Source organism: Oenanthe melanoleuca, chromosome Z (assembly GCF_029582105.1).
Source record: "Oenanthe melanoleuca isolate GR-GAL-2019-014 chromosome Z, OMel1.0, whole genome shotgun sequence".
Classification (NCBI taxonomy): Eukaryota; Metazoa; Chordata; class Aves; order Passeriformes; family Muscicapidae; genus Oenanthe; species Oenanthe melanoleuca.
The window spans coordinates 12,938,269-12,963,231 of NC_079362.1; the positions used below are offsets into that span (position 1 = coordinate 12,938,269).

The 24,963-nt window shown below is 34.9% G+C and overlaps 1 protein-coding gene across 30 annotated transcripts in view; it reads left to right on the forward strand.

Moving 5' to 3' along the window:
• PAM (peptidylglycine alpha-amidating monooxygenase) overlaps window positions 1-24,749 on the forward strand; it is a 144,292-nt gene extending 119,543 nt beyond the window's left edge. For 9 of the 30 annotated variants that reach the window (XM_056513568.1, XM_056513564.1, XM_056513562.1 and 6 more), the window contains 10 exons: window positions 5,848-5,977; window positions 10,970-11,086; window positions 11,597-11,669; window positions 12,989-13,196; window positions 13,713-13,913; window positions 17,240-17,358; window positions 18,345-18,444; window positions 19,789-19,842; window positions 22,103-22,309; window positions 23,937-24,749. In XM_056513568.1, coding sequence (XP_056369543.1) covers window positions 5,848-5,977; window positions 10,970-11,086; window positions 11,597-11,669; window positions 12,989-13,196; window positions 13,713-13,913; window positions 17,240-17,358; window positions 18,345-18,444; window positions 19,789-19,842; window positions 22,103-22,309; window positions 23,937-24,118 — 1,391 coding nt within the window. In that variant the 3' untranslated portion in view covers window positions 24,119-24,749. Of the gene's footprint in view, window positions 1-860; window positions 1,167-5,847; window positions 5,978-10,969; window positions 11,087-11,596; window positions 11,670-12,988; window positions 13,215-13,712; window positions 13,914-17,239; window positions 17,359-18,344; window positions 18,445-19,788; window positions 19,843-22,102; window positions 22,310-23,348; window positions 23,406-23,936 lie in introns of all 30 variants that reach the window. The other 21 variants (XM_056513576.1, XM_056513572.1, XM_056513574.1 and 18 more) reach the window with 5 other exon arrangements.
• Window positions 24,750-24,963: the final 214 nt, after the last annotated feature.

Sequence of the window (24,963 nt, forward strand, 5' to 3'; positions counted from 1 at the left end):
TAAATTCTGTTTTCATGGGTGTTTTTGCTTTGAGCTATTGTTGCGGAATGCACTGAAATGTTGTATGCCTAAGAAAGTTACAGTGATAACTGCATTGCTAGCAAGCACATTGAGAAGATAGTTTTCCCTTCACTGCCAGATGATACTATGACTAAGAAATATTACTGTTTGGAGTAAAAGAAGGAGTAGAACCCAGACTGAATAAATAAAAGTAAATTTAATGGATCATGTCTTTTTTCTACAGTGGGTGCTATGGAATCTGTTTGCAAATGGGAAATTTGGTTTTCTTACAGCTTAAGTTTATTATACAATGACAGACTTCAAAGAAATAAAATATAAAATGTATAAAATGCTTTTAAAACTATTATGATTGTCTATTACTGTCTTTGTAAGTTAAAAATTTTATAAAACTATAAAATTTTTCCCTCTTTGTTTTGTGAAAATATAACTTTGCAGTAGCCTGGTAAATCCAGATAATTCCATCACAAATATTCTTTTATGAAATGTGCACACTTTTTCCTTTCCCTTTTTCTTTCGTTTTTCCTTTCTCTTTTTCTCTTGTTCCTTGTTCCCAAGACCATCTCTCCAGAGGTGATGATTTTTTGATGCCAGAATATCAGGTAAAAGTGGGCATCTATATGTAATTTTAAGTCAGTAATGATTTGACTATATATTCTCATACTAGAAACCTGGCTCGTTCAGTTCCTGAGGCTGTAACAGTTCCTCTTTGCTACTTTTGTCAATAACTGTTTGAATAACTTTGTTACATTGTGCCCTGCTGGAAGCCTTCTAAAACTGTTCCATCTGTTATAGTTGGTATATTTTCTCCTTTACTCTTATCTTTTCTCTTTTCTGTACAGGTGATTTCTATTCACTCCTTTCTAAGCTGCTAGGAGAAAGGGAAGATGTTGTGAATGTGCATAAGCATAACCCTACAGAAAAGGCAGAATCAGATCTTGTGGCAGAGATTGCTAATGTAGTCCAAAAGAAGGACCTTGCCAGAGAGATCACAAATCATGATGAAAGGGACAATACTATTCTTGTCAGAGACAGAATGTGGAAATTTCACAGACTAGAGTCTACCCTGAGGCCACCAGAGAACAGGCATTTCTCTTTACAACAGTCTAAGCTTGGTGAGGGAAGCTGGGAAAAAGAGCATAAAGGAGGTGGGTCTGGGTTAATTTATCCAGTGAAATGCAATGTAAGAGCTGTGATCCACATTAGCAAAATCTGAAGGGAATTTCAGTGGAGGATTGAAAGCATTTTACATGATGTTCTTCCTAATTATTGAAATATTCTCCCTCTACTTAGAGGTATTTCACTGGGGTTCTTTCCCCCTCCCTATGTGAAGAAAGAATGTGTGCTGATGGTACAACACCAGTACTTCTTGAACAGTACAGTATCATTTTATACTCTTAAGACTTTTACATGATGATTATATATTGATTACACTAGAACAAAGTACACATAGGATATAGTAGTCACAGGAAGTAAAGAATTTATTACAAGTAACTACTGTAAAATGGTCACTGGAATAATCAATAATTTTTATGAGTTTGCTGATTACCTTGATCTGTCAGATATGCAATTTTATAAAATTTGTTGCTGTTACTCTATCAGATATTTTTCTCTCTTTCAGAAAGAATGGTAGGTAATCCTGGAAAATTCTTCAGAAGTAAAATTTTCTGCATATTGATTTCAAATTGAGCTTCACTCTCCAGATAGTCTTGTACAGGCTGTTTTATTGTGCTAGAAATAGAATGTATTCCCTTCAGGTTTCTATGACAGCAGAAACCATGGAATTACTGTGTTTGCTTTACTTGCATTTTGGTCTCTGTGATATTGACTGCCCTTAGCCTTACTTGCTAATGTGGAAAGCCAGATAATGCAGCATGTGATGAGTATCTCATAAAAGAAGCTGATATGTGTGCATGAAAGCCATTTTTACCCATAAGCTGTAGCAACACATGCCAGCTTTTATGTTGCACCACCCTGATTGATGTTTCCAAGTACTTCTGTACACATATATGTATCATCCATCAACCATTTGATTTTTATTTTGAATGTTCATAATGTTAACATGTATTGTGTCTGTTTATATGAGGTTCTGTTACAGTGTTTAAGCTCACCAAAATATTGGGTTTGTATTTGAAAGAAAACCAAAGATGAGGACTTTCCGGTGTTATGCGATCCAGATAAATAATAGCCTGTCAAATAGGGCAAAAAAACAGGTGTAATGTTACTATGTGCCTGAGATATGTGTAAATCTTAAATAATTCCATAAACCTCACTGGAATTAAATATTCAGGAAAGTAATGTGGATAGCATTTCTAGAAAAGCAGTTTCTTCAGTTTAGACTAATAACATGTGGTGCATACAAGGCAAAGAAGAAAATTGCTTTCTATTTTCACTGATCCAGAGGAGAGAATGTCAGTGAGCTGAATAAATGGCTTAGTTTGGTTACCTTGTAGCATGAATTCTAACTACAGAAAGAATTTGCTTGGATATGTCAGTAGCCATGTATTCATTTGGGGAGAGTTTGTTGGTGGAGGACTAGCTAATAAATGAATTTTCAATTAATGCAGTTTTGAGGTATAGGAAAAAAAACCCTGAAGTTTCCTTAATTAATTTCCTAAATTAATTTCCTTAATTTTTGGAGGTGTTTTTTTATGCTTGTAATACTTTAACTACAGAATTCTTGACCTGCAGAAGTTGTCAGTACTATCTTTTGGCAAAAGAGTTTTTCTAGCAATAAAATCTTTAAGCATATATTTAGTTTCTTTTTAGGGAAGTATTTACATATTTAAAACAAAATCTTCCATAAGAGAATTTTCCTCCTCAGGGGAAGAAGTAAAGTTATCTTGATTTAATAAAAAAATTTTCCCCCCTTGTAAAACCTTTGTTGTGTTGAATTGAAAAAATTCTCAATTTTTTAGGACAAGATTCTGCTGCTAAATTAATGTCATTTAACTGTTTAAAAATCACCAGTATGAAAATAGTTTAATATTTTTAGTCATGCAAATATTCCAATTTTTAACGTGTAATTGGCCTGAAATAGCAAGAGGCTAATGCAATAAGTAAAGTTGTTAAAAATGTTCAAACCTTATACTACTGTTCTTCCTGTGCTGTTGTTAGCTTGTTACCCTAAACCGGTCACTAATCTGTTAGGTTGTTTAATATCACTGCAACTAGTACAATTATACCATCTAAGTAAGTCAAAGAGTGTCAAGGAGTCAAAGAATGAAGTCAAGGCGTTCAAAACTCCTTTGTGCAGTGCTTAATTAAATTTGTCAAGATTTAAATGAGTGCTCTGATGGCAGGGAGTAAATGCAACTTGGCTTAAAGTTTGCAAAGTTAAAAGCTAGAATGATCTTCCAGGAAATTCTGGACAGTAAATTGCAATTGTGTCAATAAATAAGGCTTTCGTCTTTCACTTGTTTAGAATGTTGATCGCATGTTCTAAATGTAGGTATTTCTTTCTTTTTAATGGAAGGAAGGACTCCAAGTTGAAAGGTAGTTTACTGGTACCTAGTTTAGAGATCTCATTTACAACAAAACTGGTGATCTTGTTTTTTCTAAGTAATTATAAATTACTCCAGTGGGAAAAGTAATTTTCATTAGTCTCTTTAGAAACTGTTTCATGGACCACTAATTCTTGTAGGGAAATAGTAATAAATCTTAGATAAAGGAAGTCTAAATTTAGTGAGTTTTTATTAAAAAGCTAGTTGCCTTGAGATAAATATGTATAAAGGACTTTCAGAATGGACTTGCAAAGAAAGAGTAAAATACAATACTAATTAACCAATTTTGAAAAAATGTGATAAAATCTAAAGATTGTATTGAGGCTGGGACTCTTGCGATTAGATTGTATATCACTGTACATTCACTTTATTGTTTTGATCGATCAGAAATCTTTTATTCCTTTAAGAATAAATATTTTCTATTTTATAGTATGTGTCTTCTGAAAAACTTGAATAGTCGCCAAAATTTAGTTCCTATGTTTAGACTTTTTTTTTTCCTAGCTTTTTGAATAAAAGGCTCAAAGGCCTCTGTAATATGAAACATGGACAAGCTTTCTAGAGTTTAACATAAGGTGATATGGGACGAGCAAGTGAGGAAGCAGACTCTGAATTTCCATTCTTCTATTCCTTCCAAAATCTAAACAACTGTGAATATGTCTGGCACTGCACCTGCTGTGATCAACTTAGCTGTATAGAATTATGGATATGTATAATTTTTTTAACGGCTTTTCCTTTAGCTTGCAGTTTTTGTTCAGCTAAAATTTCTACAGGGTAGGATTTCTTGTTTTGCGAGTTTCTGATTACTGTCCTGGATACACTGTAGTTGCTGATAGCTTTTAGGTTTCTTTTAGTTCACCTACTCCAGCTATGTTATTGCAGTTCAAACAGGTAAAACATCTCCAAGTCTACAGCAGGTTTTCAGCACTAGTTTCATATTCCTCTTGTATAGGTTCTAGAGAGTGACTTTCCCTCCACTGCATTCCTGTTGTTACACCTCAGACTACCTCTCTTCCAAGTAAAATGCAAGATGAGGGTATTATCAGGACAGATGGGTTGCACAGGTGGCTTAAAGATTTTATAGACTGTTTCCCATTAATTTTACCTTTCATTGGAAAATCACTTCAGGTGAAAGTGAATCCTCTCAGATTCCTTGGGTGCTGTGTTCTAAGGTCTGTGATCTGCCTTCTTTCAAAGCAGGATTCCCTGGCTCTTTTTTAATTTGGATATCTGTTTCACCTGCCTAGATGGTACCTCAGTGATTGGTGTTTAGGATCACAGCAGAACTCACAAACTCTGGGTGAACTGAAAGTGGCAAAGTAAAGCATGGTTTCTTGCAAGCACACTGACTGTTAGTGAAGTGACTCCAGTTTCACATAACTTCAAACAAATTGTTTCTTATTTGCCATCAGTTTGTCTATATGTGTCTACATGCAATTATGCATTGTAGAAATACCTGAATTATGCTCAACAAATCAATTTTGAAAAGAAAGTAGTGGTGGATCTCCTAACATGTAGAACAAATGTTCTGATTTTTCTTCGTCACTTTTTATTTTATCAGAATCAGTGAGATCTCTTTTGCCATTACATTTTTTATTTTTGATAATCTAGTTCGTTTGTCTCTTAATATACTGCCAGAGCCACACAAGAGCAACCTCTTCCAAATAGTATTTAAGCAGATGATCTGTGAGAAATTAATCCTTGCAGTCAAATCTCTTCAACTTTTCAAATATTGAACAGTTTGTGCCTTTTATCCTTATCAGTCTACTTTTGCATAAGAGAGGTTGAAGAGACCATATTTTTAGCCTTTTATGTTAATATCTAAAACTAAATTTCTCTCCCTTAGTTGAGTTTTACAGTCTTCTGTAGAAAAAGAAGTCTTCTTTTCTTAGTGTTAAAAGCTTTAATAGAAAAAAAATATTAGTATTTATTAGGCAGTTTTTAATAAAACACTGATAGTTAATATTTAAATTTGCCTGCTGATTTGAATAGTATATTTTTGTAATCTTTCAGTGTAGAAAGTATTTACAGAGCTGCTAAAACTTCTAGAGTCTGTATACATGTATCTTTATAAGATGGAGAAAAGAAAGGAGTCAAAAGCAGTTTTGACATTTCTGTCATCTGTACATCTGTTGCCAGTGATTGTGCATGCTTTATTATGTTAAAACTATGCTTGGAATTAAACTGCAATGCATTGAATGGAAATACTGCATGTAGGAAAATGTCCATGTAATTCCCAGTACTCTGAACCAAATGCCAGTTAAACATATTTGGATTCTTTTTACAAATATGCTACATGGTTATTTTCTTTCTTTCTTTCTTTGGTCAGATTTCCACATAGCAGAGGCTGTGGAGTGGCCTGGGTTAGACCTCAAACTAGGCCAAGTTTCTGGGTTGGCTCTGGACCCTGAAAATAACCTAGTTGTCTTCCACAGAGGTGATCATGTTTGGGATGAAAAGTAAGTAGAGATCCTTGCCAAATGGTGAGTTAGAAGGCTGAAATCCTGTGTGCTGTTTATATAAATTCTCAAGGAAATACAGATTAAAGTTCTTTTTCTACCTAAAAATTTAGCTACTTGGCTGAAAGGGCCTTTCTGAGACTCAGAATAGAAATGGTGACTGACAATTCAAGATGATGAGTTATTAGATCTTTAGACAGTAAGAATGTGTCTCCAGAGGAAAAGAACATAGTACATTAGGTCCTTAAACTGTATGAACATGTTGGTATGATATTCATGGAGATTGTCTCCACCTCTCCATGTCTCTTAGCAGGAATAATTAGCCGAGTAAATAATGTTTTAGTATGGTATGCTACAATTAGTACTTGGATTTAAGACATGGAAACCTGTGTCCAGTGTCTTCTTTGTTTTTATATACACTTTGAAAAATGCGATTGTTACAAGGTGCTCTCTCAAAACAAACTTTGTTCTACTCATTCAATAAAATTAGCTGCATTTAGCATCACTCAAACCAAAAAATGTCCAAACTTTGGAATGGTAGTCCTTCTAGTGTTTGTAAAGTGTTATAGTCATAGGTATATTATTTTAAGAACAGAACATTCCAATAAAGAGTACTTTATTTATTTTTACTGAGTTCTTACATATTTGATTTTTAAAACTGTATATGTCTTTATATGGATACTTTTGAAATTGTAACAGAATACTGGGAGGAAGTAGCACAAGCATGTTATGTGGTAGCCCTTTTAAATACACTCTTTAAAAAAATTCTCTTTTTTTTTTCTTTTTAAGCATTTGTTCTCTCTATATATAACTATCAGACTAAAGGGTAGGGCTATTTTCAAATCCTGACGAATTCATTTTAAGATAACATTGATAAAATAGGACAGTATTCTGAACATTATGATAACAAATTATGCTTAGAATAGTGTTTTATGAAAGAAAATAAGTTATTTAGGTTCTAAGCTAAATAACATAATGCAGCAAATAAGGCAATCATATTTATTCAAAAATCACATTTATTTCTCATACAGTAGTCTCAATGCACCAGTGATATCTCCAGCTCAAGTGTATATAAATTCAGACTACAAAATTTGAAAGGATGCATCATACAGCTTGTATTACTCAGACTTCAAGTATTCTGTAAAAGCTGTTTTTTTCTCCTACTCAGGAACGTAAGCACTGTTCTTTGTGTTGTTGAATAAAGAATTGTAAAAATATTTGAAAATAGGCTGATCCTTCTGAAATACGTATTTTTGAGTGTCTGGCAATTGAAATATAGCAATCCAGAGCACAAAACTTGAGTTTGAGATCCAGCAGTACTGGGAAAGCCTACAGATTTTAAACAAAACAAAAAAAATGAACATTCCCTAAACCAACAGGTCTGCATGATGAATCAACCATGTTGAGAGACAGATAGAACTTCAGCTTCTTTATGCTGTGGCTGCAAAAGAAAATTGGAATTGTAATATATAGTCTGAAAATCCATGTATGTACCACTTGTGCTCAGTAACACTACACAAGGCCTTCCATAAAGATAACTAATCATTAATTCCTAGTTCTCCAGGTTCTTCAAGACTTTGATCCCAAGTCTTTTTTTTCTTCTTCTTGTGAAGCATAGTTAATCAATGTATAGGAAACCTAGTGTTAGTAGTCATCTTAAGTCATGTGAACTACAACTCTGTAGGCCTTTTATATAGAGTGTGGTGATTTAAAAATCTGTTTTGAAAACACACCTGTTGTTAAGCTGTTGTTTCACATCATGTGGCATGAAGAAGAGGCACAGAGAAACGTGCTTACCCAGTCAGCCCTTCCTTTTTATCTTGGGGTACGTACATGGGCATTAAATTTGAGATCCCTTTCATGTGTTGTGATGAGGGTGTTCTAATTTTTCAAGGAAAAAGATGGTATTTGGAAGGGGTTTGTCATGACAATTGTGTGTGGAAGGTATAAGAAGTTAACTTTTATCATTAGCTGCAAATACACAGTTAATTTAATATAATATTCCTTACCAAACTGTAAACATAATAAATTAATAGCCTGAAAGCCCAGAGTTTATTTTCTGTTTCAATGCTTTACCAGCTTAGTATAGAAGCAAATTAAACAAAAATAATCTGTGCTGTTAGGCTGTGCACAAATATTTCCAATGCCTTATTAACATATGCCACAAGAGCTGGATCCTTATTCAGCTGAATATAGCTGGTTAAATGTTCTATGCTGTTGCAAAAGGTAACTTCAGTCTACTTTAGAGCACAAAAGTTATGTAGTGACAAGCCCCATAATACAGTAGCAGCATTGCAGTGGCTGTAGCAATCCTTCACCTTAAATAAGTAAGGTTCTTCTACAGCATTTTCTCTTCAGTTTCAGAGCAGTCTTTGCTATAAGCACCATGTGTTGTGTAAAATGAAAAAAATTAAAACTATTCAGCTGGCTAAGCAGTGAATCAACTGGAAGTTATTTTGCATTTTTGATGAAAAATGTATGCTATTTATCCAATTTATAAAGAACTTATTAGAGAATATAAGTTACATTCTTGTTACTGCATTCTTATCAAGGTAAGTAGGCTAAGCACAGTACCACAATGGTGATGGATATTGATCAAGAGTAGACTTCAGGGCTGTGCTTTCAAAGGTTATGAGTTTACATGGTCTGTCTAAATTTACTATGTAGCCCACAAGAAGGATACTATACTAGATTTAGCAAGAAATGGTTTGCATTAATGTGATGTGACCAGCTCAGAAGTAGAAACATAACTGGAATTACATTGAACTTTGAAATTAGAAGTAGTAGATATGTAGTGGGCAGTGGATTTTACTTGTCCTTTAGTATCAAAGTGCAGTACCAATCAGAAAACCATGTTTTAGTGCTGGGGAGGGAATAGAACAATATAATCCCCACATTTTAGAGCAATAGGACTACTGTGTTTAGTTGTTCTCTATGTGTGATTTTGGTCTTGCTGCTTATAAGGTAGAAGTAGTCAGCATTGTTTGTGTTCTTATTTATCAGTTAAAACAAAGGAACATAATCTCGAACACTAGGAAGAAAACTGATTTTGTAACATTTTAGTCATCCTAGAAAAGAAGTTTAACAGGGAGAAGATTAATGGAAGGTCACTCCCATAAACTCAAGTTCACCAGAATTTCTCTGCATACCATACAATCTCTTATGTACACTGAAAGCAGTTAGTTCTCAGAAGAGCTGGGAATAGCAGGAAATACTTGGGTGTCTGGACAGCACCGTTACTAAGAACCAAAATCATAACAAGGAAAGCCAATAATTATTTAAGTAGTCTAAATAGTCAGTTCTGGAGAGATACAATCATGTTGACTGTAAGGCGTGTTTCATTATCTGCCATCACTAAGTTTCTTTTCTGTGTTTATTTGTGTTGATTTTCTGCAGTTATCTATGTAGATTAAAAATAAGATTAGTTCAGTCTGTCCATTGTTGGTGCTCCAATTGTGGTCATCCGTAGCTAGAGCAAGCCCTTATATGTATTAGAATTCTTTTAAAATAAAGATTTAAAATTGAGAGAATTTTTTATGGCAGATTACTGTCATGAATACCAATGACTGTAAAAGAATATCACAGCACCTCCTGAATCATTTTCAAACATGAAGGTACAACACCAGTGTAGGTCTTTGTGTGTCATTACCATTTACACATTGTCTCCCTCTATATGATGGCAGAACTCTGGAGAGAGATCTAGTAGCTGTCACGTTTGGCTTAATCATTCATAGTCAAAAGGATTGTTTCCATCAGATATTATTTCTGCCAGAAGTTAAATAGTTACAGATAGTTACTATATGAAATGTCAGTATCTAAAGATTATTTTTTAATCATAGCCTATGCAGAAACTTAAACACATTCTGTATAGATTTTTTTGGTTATATATGAGGCCAATATTGCTTTTCCACATTAAAAATTCTAGACATATAAATATTTAATGTTATGGAGATGTGAGACTTTTAGAACTGTACAATGTATAGTTTTAACAGCTTTATTCATAGCCTTCTCTGTGACTACAAAGTATAATCTTGTTTACCAAGTAGCATCAATCATGGCTGGATTCCTCTTGGGATTAACAAATGGATTTAAAAATACAAAGTGGGAGCAGAGTCTTGTATTCATGAATTTTTCATTCACATCAAACACCATGGTCTAGCATTTAGCCTGAAATGTTGTTGAAATATTTTACACTCTGTTTACCTTCACTAAAAGTGGAACAGATATTTTAACAGGTTAGAGTAATAGCCAACTTCTCTGTAATGATACAGACAACTATATTTTTATTTTTTGGAAGCATATGATAATTTCATTCCTAGTAAATGTTCTCTGATTCTTAATATATGAAATAATGACATGTTCATTTTTTTTTATTAATATATTCCATTTACCCTGAAAATTGAGTGCAACTTTGAAAGACTAGGAGGGATGCATATAATATCCTACAGTCTTGTGTAAGCACTGTGAAAAAGATAAGAACCATAAGAACTAAATCTTGTAGTAGTAAGCTCTAGCAAAATATTGAACTGCATATGAAAAAAGAAAAAGCGGAAGATCCGCAAACATGCACAGATTGCCTTAGATGGTGCAAACTATACCTGGTCGTACTGGCAGGTATGCCCTAGTGATTACCTATATTTTTTGTTAGGCTGCATTGTTAAATTTTTCACTTCTGGGTTGCCATGGTAAGGAAATTATTAAAAAAAATTAAAAGGCTTTTTTACTTACTTGCTTTAGGACTATCTTCAATTGTTAATTTGTTGATTTGATGCTCCTTTAGTTTGGAAGTCATACCCTCAGTAGAAAATACAGACATACAACACTTAACTCTTACAGTCATACAGTGATGTAATAAGGTTTTTATTTAAAGAAAAAAGAACCCAGTAACCCCACACTGGAGCTGAACTACAAAACTTGGCTTTAAGTTGTGTGTATATCGTTCATTAGTAGAACCTTCTAATGCTCACTTTCTATTCAAATCTTTTTGTACAGTTCTTTTGACAGCAAATTTATCTATCAGCAAAGAGGACTTGGACCAATTGAACAGAACACAATTATTGTCCTGAATCCAAGTAATGCAAAACTGCTTCATTCCACAGGCAAAAGTCTGTAAGTTGGGTTGTTTTGCTCTTACTAATTGAACTAATATTTCCATATATTTTATGCCAAAGAGTCCCTAAATCCATTTTCGTATGTTTTATATTATATTTGTGCATTTATATACAATTACTCTAAGTATCTTCAAGTAAATAAATAAATAAATAAAAATTAATCAAATAATAAAATTAATTTGCCATCTTAATTTGCTATCACCTCTGCTTTCTTACAATTCATACAATTGTATTTACAAGCCAGGTTAGCAGAAGTGCAGAGCTCACGAATATTGTGCATTTCGTTATAAATGCTGAGTGAGGTATCTGAGATCAGCTGAATTTCATAACTGAGACACTCTTGTCAGGAAAATTTTAAGCTGTAAAGCTGTATTTTTCATTAAATGCTACATGTAGTTAATGTGTACAGCATTTGTTTTTGATCTGTAGATAAAAATGAGATCTTCACATCTATATCATTCTTCCAGAAAAATATTTTTAACTTCATTCTTCTACATTGTGCTTTCAGATTTTATTTACCACATGGTTTGAGTGTAGATAAAAATGGTAACTACTGGGTAACTGATGTTGCTCTTCATCAGGTATGTTTCTGAAGCTTTAGTACCAGAACCTTAATATTTTACTAAAAAATATTTTTATTTTCCTAGAGATTTGACATTGCTTATCAAGACCTGTTAAAAATAACATTAAGAATATGCCTACAGAAATTTATCCCTGTAAATTTACAGAAATGTACAACTTTATGGAATCTAGTTGTGTTGAATAATTTGCTACAAGGACATAGCATATAGAAATAATAGAATCATATACTCAAACCATAGAATCATGGTCTAAATTGGAAGGGACCTTAAAGATTATCTTGTTCCAACTGCCTTGCCATGGGCAGGGACAGCTTCCACAAGGCCAGGTTGCTCAGAACTCCATCCAGTGTGGCCTGGAACACTTTCAGAGATGAGGGAGCCACAGCTTTCCTGGGCAACCTCACCAGTGGCATCACCAACCTCGTGGTAGAGAACTTCCTCCTAATGTCTAATCTAAACCCTGTCCCTTGAAGCCATTCCCACTTGTTCTATCACTACATGCACCTTTACAAAGTCAATTTCCAATCTTTCTTGTGGGCTCCCTTCAGGAACTGGGAGGTCACAGTTAGGTCATCCAGAAGCCTTTTTTTCTCCAGGCTGAGCAATCTCAGTCTTTCCTCATAATAGAGGTGCTCCATCCCTCTGACCACCTTGGTGTCCCTCCTCTGGACTCTCTCCAGCAGCTCCATGTCCTTCCTGGGCAGGGCCCCAGGGCTGGAGGCAGCTCTGCAGGTGGGGTCTCACCAGAGCGCAGCAGAGGGACAGAATCCCCTCCCTCCCCTGCTGCCCATGGGACTCTGGATACAGCCCAGGACATGGTTGACCCTCTGGCTGTTATCAGCTCATGTCGAACTTCACATCAAACAACACCTTCTCCTCAGGGCTGCTCTCAATCCCTTCTCCTCCCAGCCTGTATTTGTGCTTGGGATTGCCCCAACCCAGGTACAAGATCTTGCACGTGGCCTGGTTGAGCTTCACAAGGTTCTCATGAAGCCCCTCTCTCTGGCCTTTAAGATCCCTCTGCAACTTTCTGCTATGTCTTTTGCTTATCAATGCACTTAAGTCTAAAAAGTGAACCTTATTGTTTGCTTTGTAATGACAGGAAATCTGTATTTTAAGCAGAAGTTTCCCAGAATCAGCACTATTGAAAAACTAATAATAATAGATATTATGGTCAATATATTAAGATTATATTTGGTATATAAATTTATTTTATACACAGGAGTTTTCCCCTAGGATATCTAGGTCTTAAGTTTCACCTTCCATAATTTTCCCTAAGTCAAGTTTCACCTTTTCTTTTCCTTTTGACTAAAAAAAAGGTTTTCAAACTAGGAGCCAATGACAAAGAGCCACTGCTGATCTTAGGAATGGCTTTTCAACCAGGCAGCGACAAAAATCATTTCTGTCAACCAACTGATGTGGCTGTGGACCCGATCACTGGCAACGTTTATGTCTCTGATGGCTACTGCAACAGTCGGATTATTCAGTTCTCTCCAAATGGACTGTATGTGATGCAGTGGGGAGAAGGTACGGTCAGGGCTCTTGGTAATTTACCCATACTGCTGTTACCGTGAACTCATCATGAACCACAAATTGCTGATGTTACTGTTGATTTTTTTTAATTAATTTCTATATCTGAAATACCTTCCGGACCCTACATGAATTTCTGCCTTATCTTTGCTTCCAGACTTCCTCTTGGAATTTTTCTTTTCCTAAACATAGAAGAAAGGAATAATTTTTTGCCAGATTTATGCTGTGATTTCATCTATTTTAAGTTTTCTGAATAATTACATTTCTGCCTGACTCAGATTTATGTATCACTCCAACTATGCTGAATATTCTCAGGAAATTGCAAATTCTAAATTTGGGATTTATAAAGAGAACACACTAAGCTGAGTTATCTGCCTAAGTGCTAGGAGAAAGCAAGCTGGCCACAGTCTTTTCCCAGAATTACATTGCGTTATGTGGCATATTGCCATTTCTAAGTAAAACTGATAGTTTCAGTGTGTACTTTAACACAAACTTGGGGTCTTTTTATTGCAGAGACTTCTCTAGGCAGATCCAGGCCTGGACAGTTTCGTATCCCCCACAGCTTAGCCCTGATCCCTGACTTAAGTCAGCTGTGCATTGCAGACAGAGAAAATGGTCGAATTCAGTGCTTCAGGTTGGAGACTGCGGAGTTTACAAGAGAGATCAAACACAAAGCATTTGGAAGAGAGTTGTTTGCAGTTTCATATGTTCCAGGTAATCTTTTTTTCTTGTTCTTCATATTTCAAGTACTTGTTTTGTGCCAGCATGGCCATGTTATTTCCTGAAGTGCTGTTGTGCTATCTTAGGACATTTATTCATTATCTTCCAGAGTAGTCCTGATGCAATGGAAAATTTGAGAACTACTCGTTTTCCTACTTGCAGATGAGGGAAGCTTGCACCTAATTTCTGCTTCTAAAAAATGATTGATTACTTCCTAAATGTGATGTCAGCAAGCAGATGATCTTGCTGCTTCCTGGTGACTACACAGTTAATCGGTTAATAATGAATTATTATTGATAATAACATTTCTTGGTACTCACTTTGAACTCCATTGAAGAGGGCAAAATTAAGATCAAATTATCAAGAAGGGTTTTTGATTTCATAAAACAAAATAACTGAAAGCAAACAGAAAATATTGTGGTTTTTAATATCAGTCTGATTAACAATTACTGTATTAAATTTTGGGATTAGATTTTTAATACTGATACTGAAGGTAAGGTAAATGTTAAGAACGGGAAGAGGAATTTTGGCATGTTTGGTTCCTGACTCCTTAATGTCAAATTTAATCATGTTTCTCTCTTTTGCATCTGCCAAGAATGTAAAAAAATGCTAAAATATTCTGGATGAGATGCTTGGTATCTATCTGTCTCTGACAGTGGAAAGAGGCATTCTGAGAGTATGTATAAGCCTGGATGCATTTTGTAGTCATTCCTCTCCTATTCACCATGCATCTACAAACCCTTTATTTAGCATTTTTAAGAGGTAACCTCTTATCTCTTCTTCATTGTATCCTTCTGCAAGTATATAAATTCTAATATATATATATATATATATCTATATATAAATTCTAATCTCATTTTGGACTGACTTGTATTGTCTGGTTCATTGCCTTTCCACTACTGCAGGCTCCAGAAGTTCATTACCAACCTTTTTTTTTTTTTTTTTTTTTTTTTTTTTTTTTTTTTTTAATATATAAAGTGACCAAGTTTCATTGAGTGCTTCTCAATCTCAGAATTTTGGGAGTTAATAACAATTCCACACTCCCCCAGTCTGGTGCTCCTCCATCTTGCTTTATCCTCTTCAAACCAAAGAAGACCAGCCACCTTAGTCTCTCCCCATAAGCTATTTAATTGCTTCAGCCCCTTGAGTATTGCATTTGCCTTTCTCTTCCAGCATCTTTAGCTTCATTGGAACCTTTCTGAGATGCATAGAGTAAAAGAGCACTCAGTACTCAATATGTGTGCATGCTGAGTTTTGCATAGTGTAGAACTTCCCCTCCATTACTAATTCTCCTCCCCATGATGCCAGACATTCTACTGAAATTTTGTCTGACATTATACATGGAGGTGGAGATTTTAGGAATCTTTTAGGGATTTCTTGGAAATGTCTCTCCTGAGCTGTAACTGCCAGTTCCAAATTCAAACACCACATAGGCATGGTCTAGATGATCTTTTAGAAGAGACATCACTTTACATTTGTCTTTGCAGAAGCTCTTCTGTCATTTGTTTAACAACTTATTCTTATAAAAAGATCTTCCTTAGTTTCATCAAGCTTTTGACTTTTCTGCAGAACTCGGTTATCTTCCTCAGACTGCTGGATGTCATTGTTCACTCTGTTTTTCAGTCATTGGTGAAAACTATTGAATAAAATTTCTGACTGATCACTTCAAGATCACACTACTCAGACTTTTCTGTCCTGAAGAATTATAAGTTCTGCCCATAAGCTTTGCTCTTTGCTTCCTGTTCATTAGTGGATCTTTCATTTAGCCCTTTGATAACTCACATTCAATAACCTCTGATACACTACCTCATCAAGAGATTTCTGAAAGTGCAGGTATGTCTATAGAATCTGCTTGCCTGTGTGCTTTTTCTCCCTGTTCAGAGCGAAAGCTTAACCCTTACAGAAGGCATACCAACTTGCTATGACAGGGCACACTTACCCATGTCTTATTCTTCATTATGGGTGCTACCATCTTACTGGAGATGGATGCTAGAATTGTGTTTGCAGGCACCCTTTTGAGTCCTTTTAGTTGGATATTACTTCAGCATTCTGCTAGTCTTTTGGAGAAGTGTCTGTTTGGAGTGCTGGGTTACTTAATTTGGCCTGAAATCTATGATTTCACATTTGATTTCCTACTGAATTTGAGTGAATGCTGTCTAAACCTCATGCATTACTAACCTCCAACTTGTCCCACACCTTGTGCTTCCAGTTGAATTGTCTCCTCTGATCTCTTTACCAGGAAAAAAAATTAGTGTTAGAAACTTCCCAACATATTAAATAGATAAAACTGACAAAACCAATTTCTTTGCCATATAATCCCTGAGTTCTCTTGAATTACCAAAATATGAGTATTGGTCTAATACTGATACTCAACTGTGACAGACAAAAGACTCTCTAATGATTTAAAGTTAGAAAGTGTATGTTTATTCAATGCTGGGCAGCAGTGTGAGGTAATCCTCTAATACACACTGCAAAATCACAGGTGATCACAGAGTCTATTTATTGGTGAAGGATTCAAACAAATACATATTCATAATAACAGCCCCTCCCATCACCCACTTCTTATGGTAATTAGCTTGAATAGCTATTAAGCGTGCGTGATTGACTTCTTAAATTAGTCTGGGGTTGTTTTTATGGGGAGGGGTCTTAAAAGGAGGAAGTAAGGCTAGTCTTCCTCACCCTAAACTCTTGACCTTTTCTATCACTGACAATACAAATGATTTCTAGGGATAGTCCAATTTTCCAAAGAATGGGTTTCTGGTTGCATTGTCTATGTTCCTTTGGATCTGCTCACTAGTTTTGTCTTTTCCCATTTTAAGCGCAGCTGAGCAAACATGAAATGACAGACAATTAATTATTTAAGTTTCAGATAACTACTCCCTTCTAACTTTTAATTGTTTTCAGCAAGGTAACTAAAATCCTAGTTTTCTAAGATTAGTGTTTCACTCCTTTCGTGGTCCCACTGACTCCCCAGCTGACCTTCTGCTTTTGATGCATTGAAAGAACTTTTTGCTATCAGGACAATCATCCATAGCAAAGCATTCTTCAGATTATTCTTTTTAAATCTTCACATTCCTTTTCATTTAAACTATATATAAAATATTGCCTTGCTGGTGGTTCTCATTTGAATAAGTGTGCATCTCTTAAATGACAAAGTTTCAGTTAGTTGCACCTCACTTAACTTTCCTCCTGTAGTTTAGTTTCTTGTTATCGTTCTGTCTCTCAGACAGCCTTTTTTTTTTCATCTAAACCATTACAGTTCCATCTTCACTGCAGTTTGCTGTGTTTGGATTCTTAAGGCAAATCTAATGTTGTTGCAGGCGGTCTTCTCTTTGCAGTCAATGGAATGCCTTATCCTGGAGAGGCAGCATCAGTGCAAGGATTTGTGATGAACTTCTCTACTGGAGAAATAATTGATACTTTCATTCCACTTAGAAAGGTAGAGTATTACACAGACTGCCTGTTGCATAGAATTATATATATGAGAATATTGGTAACATTGTACTTTTCCAATTTCCATAAGACTATTGCAGGAAATAAGATGTTTCATTATGTAAGGTGTTAAAAAGGAATTCTTTACAGTACTAAATAAAAACACTAGAATTTTGGGTCTTAGCTTCTACATGTGGTGCACATTTAAAAATTATACTAACTACTATGTTAGATGCCTTTAGATGATTCCTCCAGATAATATCTGCAGACAGGATAAGCCTACTTTATTATTGCCAGTACAGTTCTTAAAAGTTAATTTAAGAAAATAATGAAGGAATTGAAATATTCATATATTTAGATGCTAGTAATTTGTCAAAAAAGTAGAGTTTATTCCTAAGCAGAAATAATATACAACAGTGTAGTTATAGCCCTCTTTAGAGAATACTAGTGTGTAAGTTAAGGCTAAATGATCTTCATGCAGTATTGTACATAAAAATTGTGTGGGTTTTTTAACAGTTTCTATATATTGTGTTAGACTAAAGAATGAACGTTAATATTCCCACTTGGTACCACATACCCTCTTTATTTCCAGTCCAACTTTAAATTATATTTAGAGGTTTTTTCCTGAGTTTAGCAAATAGCTAAATAGCATATGAACTTTAACAAAAACTAGGTGTGTGGGCTTCAAATCAAGAGTCTTTATTTTTGAAAATATATATTTCAGCTGATAAAATGGAAGGTAATAATATTAATAGAAATAATACTATTATAAATTTTTTTAGCATTAATGCATGGAATAATCTCCCTGGAGAAGGCAAGCATTCAATAGAAATGGGATTCCTCTCCTTTCACACACTGGGGTTTCACACCAGCACATGCTTCGTTTTCCAGTCTGAAGCAGGATTGAATATGACCAGGCTCAAGTTAGGGGTTAAGGAGGTGTCATGAAAGCATAGACAGTTAAGGGTAATCTGTGACTGTTTATCTTCACAGAGCTTTGAGATGCCACATGATATTATTGCTTCAGAAGATAGAACAGTATTTGTTGGAGATGTTCATGCCAAAACAGTGTGGAAGTTTGCATCTGCTGAAAGTATGTTCTTTTTGTTCTTAATATCCTAACTTCACATTTTGTACCTTCAGGTCAGTATCACTTATCTTGTATGCCTAGCCAAGAGCCTGGTGGCATAGCTAGTGATTTAAATGCACTACAAGCTTCACCTGCAGCAGTTGTGTGCTGCTGCTCAGTTTTCATTCAAAGACTGTTCTTCAGCATTGTTGTGTGCTCTGTCAAAGAGTCCTGGGCACATGAGGACTTGTCACAGAAGGAATCAACATACATTTGCCTTATGCATCCATTGTCAGTGCATGCTTAAACATAAGTTTAATTACTCTAGTATTTTAGTAATTTCAGTGTATTATTTGCTGAGAGCTCAACTACTTCCTGTGAGGTTATCATGCAGAAAACCCCCAAGATATGAAATAAAATCACAGGTCAACTTTAAAATTATATTCATTTCATTGGGAGCGTTTGCCACTAGAAAATTAATCTAGTATAATTTGAAGTCCTATTTCCATGCAGAGAAAGCACTTGCCAATTTTAATCTAGTAACCCCCAAGGCAAGCAGCCTTACTTCAGGGAGAGGAATGTGATTCATCAGATAGCAATTTAGTAGGATTCAGAGAGAAGTTAAATGTTTAACAGGAAAAAAAATATAATCCTCTGCTCTATTATATGGAATAAAAGAAGTATGACAGACATAAAGTCTTAGGCTTCAGGATTTTAGTCATCCAGTAAGAGCCTGCTGCTATAAATGACTAAGATAGTTGTTCTTTATTTGTCTTGTTTATAATTAATGGATTTTCCTTGGGGGCATTTGGTATCAACTGCTCTTCATAGCAGCAGACTGGATCAGATAAATTGTAATTCTTATTGGATATGTTTTTATGTGCAGCTAGTAAACTGAACATGAACAATTCTTGGCTTTTATTCAAAGAAACATGAGAATAAAAAAGTAATAGAATTTTTACAGGTTAGATGGGGGAAGTCTTTGTATAAAATTTTGTTTTTACTTTTTGCTGAAGCATAAAAGAGCAGTAGCTAAGAAACCCTGATTCAACCAGCCTTTAATTCACTATAATTTTGTTTATAATAAAGTTTTATTTTTGTGAGAATCTATAGGCATATGCTTAAAATATTTCTGCTTCATAAAAGCAGATTATTGCAAGAAACTTCCATGAACCGAACTCTTCCTTTTTTTTCTATGGCCTTGTGAGCTACTGAATAGTTTGTATTGACTCTCCATGGTGAAATTCAGGTGTTGATGAGAATGTTTACTGTAGGATTGTACTGTACATTTGAGAAAGCTAGCAGAAAAATGTCACGGAGTGACTTTCTGAAATATCAGTTGTCCTGAAGAATGATTTTGTTTTACAGAAATGGAACATCGGTCAGTTAAAAAGGCTGATATTGAGGTACAGGAGACAAAAGGTTAGTCTGATTCATAATGAAAATGAAGGGATCAATCAGTATGTTCACATAGACTAGGACTGCTTCTGCCAAGCTGGAGGGGAAAAATGCTGACTAGTTTGACTGTTTTGTTTTTTGTGAGTTCCTATAGGAAGCACTAGAATGAAGCTTATAATGCTGTTACCTGGTAGATGCTATTTCACAGCCAACCTAAACATTTCATTTTCAGTGATGACAAGTGCTTCACTGTCACAGACTAAAAATTTAGCTATTAGGTTAATTCCATTCTACCATCTGGTGTGGTCCAGACTGATACCTGTGGCAGCTCCCTTAGATGCAGAAACAGCTCTGAAATGAAGCTGCAACAATCACTTCCCAGCACCCTCCCCCTGCTTCACAATCCTTCTCCAAAAAAGGGGTTATTTGAAACAGTAATTGATTTATATTCTTGTGTAGTCTTTCAGTACACAGCCTTGTCAGTCAAACCATATGGCAAGAAATACCATTTTTTCCTATTTACGTTTCTTCCCATAGATTTACTAGACTTTGTATTTACTTGATCTGCATGAAAATGAAAAAAAAAAGAAAAAAGAAAATTAAAGCATGTAGGAGCAATATAAGGTGATAGTACATGCAGAGGAGATTGAAAGGGGTAAAATACCAATTAAGATTGATGAAAAGTAATTTTAACCATTTGTATTCTATTATGTAGCTCATTTCCTATTTCAGAAAAACAGTACCAGATTATGGTACTTTTTATAAAGGCATTTAAAATATGCAAATATTAACTGGTTTTCTTTGGTTAAACTCAGAGCTTATGTAGTGTGCTTCAGCCATGTATACACAGACAGAGAAAAGTAAAAAAAAATCCCAACTGCCAATTTAAAGCATATAGAATAAAGTAGAATAAGGAAGGCTAACATTATGAAACAATGAAATGCTTACTGTGATCACTATTATCCTTTTATCTCCGTTGGTACATCAGCCTTCCTGAAGCACTCAAAAGGGAAGTGTTAACATTACAGCATGCTGTATATCTAGGGATATGTAAATACATTTTGGCTTTCTTTAGTTGACACTTCTAATGTCATAGAGAAAAAATGCAGTAGTAACATCAGGGTAAGAAAAAGGTTTCAAGTAACAATGTCTAAAACTGGTTTGACTAGGTAGGCTGAAATTAACATCTTTCAGCTCCACTGGGAGAAAAGAGCCAATGGACTTTGTGTCATCTGCTAAATAAATGGAGAAGAGTTGCCTGCACTCTAACAGCCTCCTTGTGACAGACTATTACTAGTGCTTGTATTGCTGTGACATGAGGGAAAATATATGGAGAACTGTTGTTTTGCACAGAGGTGGGAAAAATGATGGACAAAAATTTTCTGTAGCAATAACTACTTCTTGAAAATAGACAGCATGTTTTCATTGTGTTGTTATTATCCTCATACTTGTGATAGTAATTATATTGTTATAATTGTATTAGTGTTGAGTGTAAACTGAACGTTTTGCTATTCCTGCAGAGTAGAACATCATTTTAATTTTGATACAGAATCAAAACAGAATTAATTGAGAGTGTTTCTAATGTAGCTACTTGTTAAGACATGCTGCTCAGTCTGACTTCAAAATATATAGCTAGACAGTTTTACTTATTAAAAGTTATCACAAAGCATGTGCAACATCATAAAGGTTTTTCCCTGAAATAGTTTTTCTCCTTGTAGGTATAGAGTTAACAAATTAGTCAGGAATGACTGGATGCAGTTTTCAAAAGCTGTCCATATTTGTAGAACTAAAATTCCTTCATGCAATGTAAGAGTTCTGAAAATTTAACCCTTTGTCACAGTTTTATTAGAAAGATCTTTAAACTTTTCCTTTTTGTTAATGATAATATAATGTACAATGGCTTTCTGTATTTCTTGTGGAAGTGTTTTTGTCAAAAGGAGATATTTAATTGATATTACACCACACAGTTATTTGCAAAAATGGATCATTGAGGTAATTACCTATTTTTTAAGAAGTAGTTACTTTTTAGGACAAAACTGTTTGACACATCTCCTTTCCTCATTTGAGAAAAGGAGAAGGAATCTTTGCTAGTGATTGGTATCAGTCAGACTTTTGCTTTCTTTCATTTGGGATAACATCAGCAAAAGCCAAAAATGTGTCCATAACAGTATGTCTTTTATTTCCTTGTTATAAAGCACTTAAGGTATCCTAGCTTGTTGTTTCCTGTAACACTGTGTTGCTTTTTGCATCTGGATTACATACAGAAATTGTTTTCTTTTTAAAGAATCAGAAACAATTGTTGAAGCCAGATTGAAAAACAAGCCAGAATCGACAGACTCTCTAAAGAATATGGATAAACAACACTTGGTTCAACAGGCCAGCACCACTGGAGTTTCCTTTGTTCTTATTACAACTCTTCTTATTATCCCTGTTGTTGTCCTGCTGGCAATTTTAGTATTTATTCGGTGGAGGAAGACAACTGTCTATGGAGGTAATTGGTAGCAACTGTTCTAGAGGACAGGCTTTTATTATTCCAGTTCCAAATATCACTGAACACTGAGGGGTAAGGATATGAAGAGAGCAGCTCCCTGCACCTTTGCCTTCCTGAACAGCTGCAGTGATGCTGGATGCAAAGTAAGGCTCAGCAGGGACACAGCACCTGCAGCCCTCTAAGCCTTTAAGAGTGCATCTCAAGCTAGCACCTCTTGAGAACATGAATCAAAAACATTAATTTGTGTCAAGGCAAAAACTGTTATCTCAGAAATGACTAGAATAAATTCATATTGTTTTGTCTAGAATTCAGAAATTTTAATACTGCAAGCATAATTTGGATTTTTTAGTATGGGATCTTAAAGTTGCTGAGATCAAAAGACTCCATGGGTATTACAGAGATACAAGCAAAATGAAAGCAGATACCATTGTAAGAGATTATGTATTATTGTTCTCTCCTACCTAGTCAATTATGTATTATTGTTCTCTCCTACCTAGTCAATTCTGTGAATCAGAACAAGTTTCCATAATGCACCCATAGCTCTGAAAGCTTTAATTGGTACTTAGAAGCTATGTAAATGGTTCTAAATTCATATTGTATAATAACATTATTTTTCATAAATTGTCAGATTGCGATAGGTGTTTGATCACTAGACTCATTACTTTGTATCACGAAATTGTTTTATCAAGATATTTTCACCAAGAGAATAAAATGTACGTGAAGTAGACAACACAGTTGTGACACTGTTCAGGACCTACTGTAACAGAATAGGCCATTCAGCAATCTAATAGGGCTGTGCAAATGAATTGGATGTATTTTATTTTGAAGATTTCAGCATACAGCTTCCTGACTCTTTGTATTTAAAAGTGTTAGCATACCAAATGTCGTAGTAGCATGGTCTACTGCTGTACTGCTATAAATGGCTTCTTAAAGCTGCTGATTGGTTTGTTGAATGTCTGTGACTTTTATCAGAAAATACAGGTATTTATTTGATCACAGAACATAGGGGTTTAGCTTATTTTTGAAATTCATTTTTCAGCTGATGGGGAACACAAACTTGATTCTAGTTCAGGCAGAATTTTAGGCAGACTTATCAGTAAGTAGTCACTGAGGATATTTCTAAACACAGTAACTGGATGCTTTTTTTCTGTATTTATGTTGAATGACAGATTTGATGGAACTTTCTCAGAGGAAGGTTTGGGGGCAAAGATCAAGGAGTTTTGAAAATATCTTTTACAACTTTCATCTGTCATTATCTGCCCACTAAAGAGGATGAGTCACCACTGGTGGGAGAGCAGCAGCTATGATGAGTTATTGTGGATCTGGTGAATGAAATTAAGCACTTTGAAATAAGGGCAAATGGGGAGGAACACCAGTAACCTGTGTAGAGTTAATGAAATAAGGGATGCTAAAAACGCATAGTCTGCAACTTCTACTTCAAAGATTAATTTCCTTCTTCTTTCCCAATATATACACCTAGCTTCTGTGGCTCTTGTGCTGAATCTTTAAAAACAGTTTCTGGAAGGATACTTAAAATAATCACCAGTATACTGGTTAATTAGTAGATAGGTTTTTATTCACCCCTTACAGTTAAAGCAAACCTTATGAAAATCCTTTCCTTTCATAGGGAAAGATGGTGGTGGAATTAACCTTGGAAACTTCTTTGCACATCACAAAGGCTACAGCCGAAAAGGGTTTGACCGGCTGAGCACTGAAGGAAGTGATCAAGAAAAAGATGAAGATGATGGCACCGATTCTGAGGAAGAGTGTTCGGCATCCTCACTGCCACCAGCACCTTCATCATCCTGAAACCAACCTTTGAGTTCTCCATTATACAATTCAACCCAGAATGACAGATTCCTTTTCCCTTAAGCACGTTTAAGATCTTGTATATTTAATTGTAAACTGTTCTAGTCTGTGTGGGACTGTACACTGGTTCCTTTAATTTTAGTTTGGTTTTAGTTATGTATTTTAAGTGGAGGAGTGTATGGAAAATCCATATCAGTGCTGTTGGTTTTTATGTGAACATCTTAATAAAGCAAAGTCTTCTAATTGCAGGATGATTTAAAGCAGTAGTATTTTATCATCAAATATGGGGATCTTGTAAATAAGTCTTACTATCTGCTTCATCAAAATATTTTTACCGTAATTATTCAGTTGCCAATTTCTGTTTTGTGCCTTTCCTCTTCAATGTCCTTAACCTGTTGCAGTACAGAGAATATACAGTGCCACAAGAAAATGAAGCTGCTAAGTCTTCTTCTATTTTTTTAAATCACTAACATGATATTGCATTGAAGGAAAGAAAAAAGTCTCTATTTAATTTTTTTCTTCTTCTTAACTTGATGTGTTTCTGGAATGTCTTATTTTTAGATGGTATCACTGTTAGAACACTATTTTCGGAAGCTGAATGTAATTTGTGTAATAAAGTATTCGCAGAGCATTGGCTGTCGGAGTGTACTTTGGAATTTTTGCTTGCATTTTTTTGTATACAACTTTGGTAAAAAATACAGGGAGCACATAATATAGTAAAAATTTTAATGTGTTCTACCAGCAGAGAAAAAAAAATGCTATTTTGTATGGAAGCTGCAAAAATATTTTGCTATGTCACAAGGTTGTTTGGAGTTTTTTAAAAGACTAATAATCTGCATACATGT